Consider the following 6,131-nt stretch of genomic DNA (forward strand, 5'->3'; position numbering starts at 1 on the left):
TCAAACCGTTATTAGTATAATAGATCTCGTAATAATTTTGCAAAAATAATGGCATTTACTATTTTTAAAAGATTATTAGCAAATTTACAGAAATGGTGCATTCGGAAGACAAAACCAATTTTTCACTTTTGACAATTGAGCACCTGCTACATCCAGATTCTAGGGAGGAAAGGAAGGACGATCTTACTGGATCCCATAGCCTCTCCGAGGCACAAACCAGGCTTTTACACAAACCCCCCCCCCCCTGCACCCGAGCTTTTTAAAATAGTAAATGCCACTATTTTTGCAAAATTATTACGAGATCTATTATTCTAGAGAATAATGCATATAAATGCATATATGCATATAAATACAAAAGTAAATCAAATCTTATCCTTGTATAATATACAAGCTGATGTGAGATCCCTGTCTACAGGTGGACTGGAACTATTATCCAGTAGGCAGTCTACTGTATTTTATCAAACCGTTATTAGTATAATAGATCTCGTAATAATTTTGCAAAAATAATGGCATTTACTATTTTTAAAAGATTATTAGCAAATTTACAGAAATGGTGCATTCGGAAGACAAAACCAATTTTTCACTTTTGACAATTGAGCACCTGCTACATCCAGATTCTAGGGAGGAAAGGAAGGACGATCTTACTGGATCCCATAGCCTCTCCGAGGCACAAACCAGGCTTTTACACAAACCCCCCCCCCCCTGCACCCGAGCTTTTTAAAATAGTAAATGCCACTATTTTTGCAAAATTATTACGAGATCTATTATTCTAGAGAATAATGCATATAAATGCATATATGCATATAAATACAAAAGTAAATCAAATCTTATCCTTGTATAATATACAAGCTGATGTGAGATCCCTGTCTACAGGTGGACTGGAACTATTATCCAGTAGGCAGTCTACTGTATTTTATCAAACCGTTATTAGTATAATAGATCTCGTAATAATTTTGCAAAAATAATGGCATTTACTATTTTTAAAAGATTATTAGCAAATTTACAGAAATGGTGCATTCGGAAGACAAAACCAATTTTTCACTTTTGACAATTGAGCACCTGCTACATCCAGATTCTAGGGAGGAAAGGAAGGACGATCTTACTGGATCCCATAGCCTCTCCGAGGCACAAACCAGGCTTTTACATAACCCCCCCCCCTGCACCCGAGCTTTTTAAAATAGTAAATGCCATTATTTTTGCAAAATTATTACGAGATCTATTATACTAATAACGGTAAATAAATAATAAATAGTAAATAAATCAAAATCAGTTACATTATTTTATCTTATTCATAGCATAAATGTTCTCGAAGATTACTAAAAAGAAATTGAATTAGACTACAGCAAATTGGCAAACTTTACCTTGTATCTGTTTCCACCGAGTTTGTTTGGGGCGTTCTTCAACATATCAGCAATACTTGTCTCAACATCTCTTTCAGTTGCATTAGTGTGGGTGTTGATACAGGCTTCTGGAAATTTATAAGAATTAATTAATATATATAATTATAATTCACTTTGCTATTCCCCATTCCACAGTCCTCTCGTCCTTCCCACTTCCCTGTCCCCACATCATCCCCACTATTCCCACTTCCCTGTCCCATCGTCCTCCTTACCATTTTCCCCTCCCCTGTCCTTCTTCCTCCCCCACCATCTCCCATTCACCTGTCCCTTTGTCCTCCCCAGCATTCCCCTGTCCCCACCATCCCCAACTCCCCAGTCCCCTCGTCCTCCCCACCATTACCCTCTCCTCTGTCCCCTCGTCTTCCCCACCATACCCCCCTCTCGTCCTCCCCACCATTCCAAACTACCTCATCCGATGCATTCTATAATGGTCTGATGCTTCCATCAGAAAATTGGGAACATCAAATGATCTGATATTCCCATCACTGAAAAATAAGAACAGCTAAAAAAATGAAATGAAAAAATAAAAAAATAAACTATACTCATGAAATGAACAGTATGGTAAACAACACAGCTCAATTTCAATGCAATGTCACACAAAATTATTAAATCGAAATGAAAATAAATTGAAATCTATGAAAATTCAAATTATCAATACAATCGGAAATATTGAAATAATATCGCAACATAATATAGTGTGGGTTGCTCTTACGTGCAACAGACGGTGCTGTTTTTCAAAAAAGGCATGGTTTTACCTGTCACAAGTGTGGCATCTATACTTATACTCACGAAATGAACGGTATGGTAAACAACATAGCTCAATTGCAATGCAATGTCACAATAACATTTAATAACAATAATAACAATAACATTTAAATATACTTTAAGATATAATCTAGAAGAAAATAAGAACATTGAAACGGTTCATGAACTCGATTTCAATAAAGGACACTATGGGGAACTTTGAAAAACAGTTAATGAGTATAATTAGACAGACTTGTTGCTAGGCAGAGGAGTAAATAATGAGATATATGGCAAATTTTGCAAAATATACGGCACACAAACATTCATACCCAAACAAAGCAAAATGCTAGGTAAGAACAAAGCAGTTGGCCCGTAGGGGAAAGGAGATACCCACAAGACTGGAATACAAGTCATTAACAAGCACACAAGTACTACACTACACAACAACCGCACTACTACCAGAACTGGACGAATCACTACCAAAACAACACATTGCACATCACTACCAAAACAACACAACACAACACAAGCATTGGCAAAGAATTATAGACCAGTTGCACTAACATCCCACATAATAAAATTATTTGAGAGTGATCAGGAGTCAGATTACTAGTTTTATAGAGACCAATGACCTCCACAATCCAGGCCAACAAGGATTTAGAGCAGTTTCTATGATCGAGCCACTGAGATCTATAAAGAATTCTGATCAAGAAAGAGATCTAGGGGTGGTTTTAGATAGAAAACTATAACCTAAGGATCATATTAAGAACATTCTGCGAGGGGCCTATGCTACACTTTTTAACTTTAGAATTGCTTTTAAATACATAGGTCAAAAAGTTTTAAAAGTTTTAAAAGTTTTTTAAACCTCTCGTGTATCATGAGTGTGTTAAAGCATCAGATGGTGCATTCAGATGATGAATATTACCTAGTTCCTTCATCTGGGAAGAATGAACACATATTGGTGCATTCGGATGATAAAAACTAACTACTGTAGTTTAATTGATCAACAGACTGTATATCATATGCAGACTGTATGTGGATCTGCGGGCCACTCCAAACAACAGCCTGGTGGACCAAGCTCCACCAGGGCTAAAGCACAAAGTGATATAGATGTGATAGAGAAACTAGGTCAAATGGAGGAGTAGGTCTGTATATTAAACAGCACCTGACGTGCACAGAGCTACTAAACTCAATGTGGTGGTAGAGTGGTGGGGGGGGGGAAACATTGCAGAAAAAAACAAAAATACAATTTGGTCAACAAAACAGCATTGTTTAAAATAGAAGACATGGGTTGTCATTTTGGGGGTAAGGTAGGTTACATTGAGTTAATTAGTTAGTACTTAGTTTTTATCTTAAACTGGTTGGGAGAGGTACAGTGTTGCTGTGCTGGTGAAAGAACACCTAAAGGTAAATTAAATAATGATTGCGAATCCACAAGAAGTTGACATAATATCGCTAGAGATCTGCAATCAGGATGATAAACTTTCCTTAAAGAATTTGACAAACACTTGCTGATAGGACATGAAGTAAATGAAATGTATGTCAAGTTTTGTGAAATATATGATAAAAGCACAACAAAATTTGTACCAAAGGAGAGATGCAGAACTAGGAAAAGGGGTTTGTTCAACAGAAATTGCGAGAGGGCCTGAGACCCAAACACACACAAATGGAATCAATATATAGCAAGAGGCCAAACCCCCAAACATACAAGCGATGCAAAGATGCGAGAAACAGCAGCAGCATTAAGGAGAGGGACTTAAGGACCATAAATAAAGTGTGAAAATAAACTCGAGTAAATTTTTTTAACTACTCTCGACAGTGAAGAAAAACAAATATTCAGACGATTTGTGTTAGAATCATTAATCTTACACTTTCGGTCATATTCAACAACACAAATACATACACACACATTCCTGTTGCTGTAGCAAGTGAAGAATTACACACACAGATCACAATAACGTGATGCATCAAATGAACAAATCCACAAGGGCCGTGACGAGGATTCGAACCTGCGTCCGGGAGCATCCCAGACACTGCCTTAATCGACTGAGCTACAACAGGGTAAAAGGGTTGAAACCGAAGTTCTACTGAACTTACTGGATCCCATAGCCTCTCCGAGGCACAAACCAGGCTTTTACACAACCCCCCCCCCCCTGCACCCGAGCTATGTCAACAGGCCGTTCTCCCTCTTCGCCCTTCCGAATGCACCATATCAGTAAATTTTTTAATAATCTTTTAAAAATAGTAAATGCCACTATTTTTGCAAAATTATTACGAGATCTATTATTCTATAGAATAATGCATATAAATGCATATATGCATATAAATACAAAACATAAATACAAAAGTAAATGTAAATAATTTTACCTTGCACCTAGATCCACCAAGCCTGTATGGCGCGCGTTTCAGTACTTCGGAAATCTAGAACTATCTTGAATCTCTAATCTGCAATGAAACAATACATATTATTGCACTTACCAAAACATGGATGAATGTAGAAAATACAGAACTATTAGCTGAATATCAAATAAATGGATTTAATCTATTTCACACAGATAGATATATTACACCGTGTATATTAGGTAATACCTAACATACACGCCTCCACACACACTACATTTGAAATGTAGTCTCAAAAAGACTACATTTCAACAGCAAAGATTACTCCATAAAAAAATAATTAAATTATTGACCAACATGAGAGAGGGTTAGCCAACATGAGGGTTGTGTTGATTGCCTGAAAATATTTAAATTGTGTAATGTATTGAATGGCATTTTTCAAGTTACAACATTTTTTAAATTACTGAACTAGGTTCTAGGCTTTGCTAGGCTTAATTCAATTATTACAGATAAGCCTAACCTAGCCTAGAACCCAGTGGGTTCTCTTCCTATTGGGGAGTGTTGTACATGCCTCGCCTCCACATACACACTAGCACAGCCAGGCCTCGCCTCCACATTTAAACCAACCAAGCCCACAAATACGTTAACATGGACCAGCATTACACCGTCTAACATACTCTGTCAGATGTAACAACTAAATTTGTGAATTCAAGACCAAATCTATTGTATAACACAGTGTTAGTACGAGAAAAACATTACTTACATTCGAAGCCGTGTTTTAAAATGGCGGCGGTCTTGTACTGACGCTCCAAACTGTGTGTTCGTTTGCGTATGATGAACGTGTGACAATTTACTACAACAATTATTTAATTATTCTTATTCTTTATTTTAATATTTTTAGGGTACATGAAATTTCAAACTTATTTGCACACAATAATATAATTGCATTGTCATAACCTTTATATATTACGGAAAATACGATGACATGAACGAAGTCAAAGTGAAGTTGAAGTCAAAGTCATTCGCCGAACGTATTAGTCATTTTTTTTCATACATACATAGTTGATTTACAAACATAATGTTGACGTACATAATGTTTCATACATACATAGTTGATTTACAAACATAATGAATGACGTACATACAATAATAATGTCAGGACAGTGATATAATTATAAACTTTCAAAGCACTGTATCGCCCATGTGTCGTCTTGTCACCAATACTGGGTAACAGTTCCGCCACTTCCCACACTCTTGCGGGTGGGCAGCGACCATTATTCTACGTTTATATTCATATCACCGTGTTGGGAATTTCATTGCGAGTACATTGATACCAAAATTAACGCTGTAGGACAAGTGTGGAAGTGATAACAATCCCAAGAGTAAAAACATTTTGTTGCTCTTGGGCACTCACGGCGAGTCATCTACGTAGGTATTTATTGGGTGCTGGTATTCATATAACTTTTGGTGACCGTTTTTGCTGATTTTCTTCTAGAGAATGTTATTGCGAACACGTTGGTACCAAAATAAAATACATAGCTCGAGAACTAAGGTCAGGAGAGTAAAAAGAGTATACACATTTTTGTTTTGACGCTTAATTAAGGTTATTGTGAGTACTCATCGCCTGCCTAGAAACTGGAACTAGTA

General features: G+C 36.7%; 1 protein-coding gene across 1 annotated transcript in view; it reads right to left on the minus strand.

Annotated features, from left to right (window-relative positions):
• LOC138371243 (uncharacterized) overlaps positions 1-4,606 on the minus strand; it is a 6,902-nt gene extending 2,296 nt beyond the window's left edge. The window contains exons 1-2 of the mRNA XM_069336058.1: positions 4,512-4,606; positions 1,362-1,468 (exon numbers count right to left, since the gene is read on the minus strand). Coding sequence (XP_069192159.1) covers positions 1,362-1,406 — 45 coding nt within the window. The 5' untranslated portion in view covers positions 1,407-1,468; positions 4,512-4,606. The remainder of the gene's footprint in view (positions 1-1,361; positions 1,469-4,511) is intronic.
• Between the last annotated feature and the right edge of the window lie 1,525 nt (positions 4,607-6,131).

This window comes from Procambarus clarkii, chromosome 35, assembly GCF_040958095.1.
Source record: "Procambarus clarkii isolate CNS0578487 chromosome 35, FALCON_Pclarkii_2.0, whole genome shotgun sequence".
Lineage (NCBI taxonomy): Eukaryota > Metazoa > Arthropoda > Malacostraca > Decapoda > Cambaridae > Procambarus > Procambarus clarkii.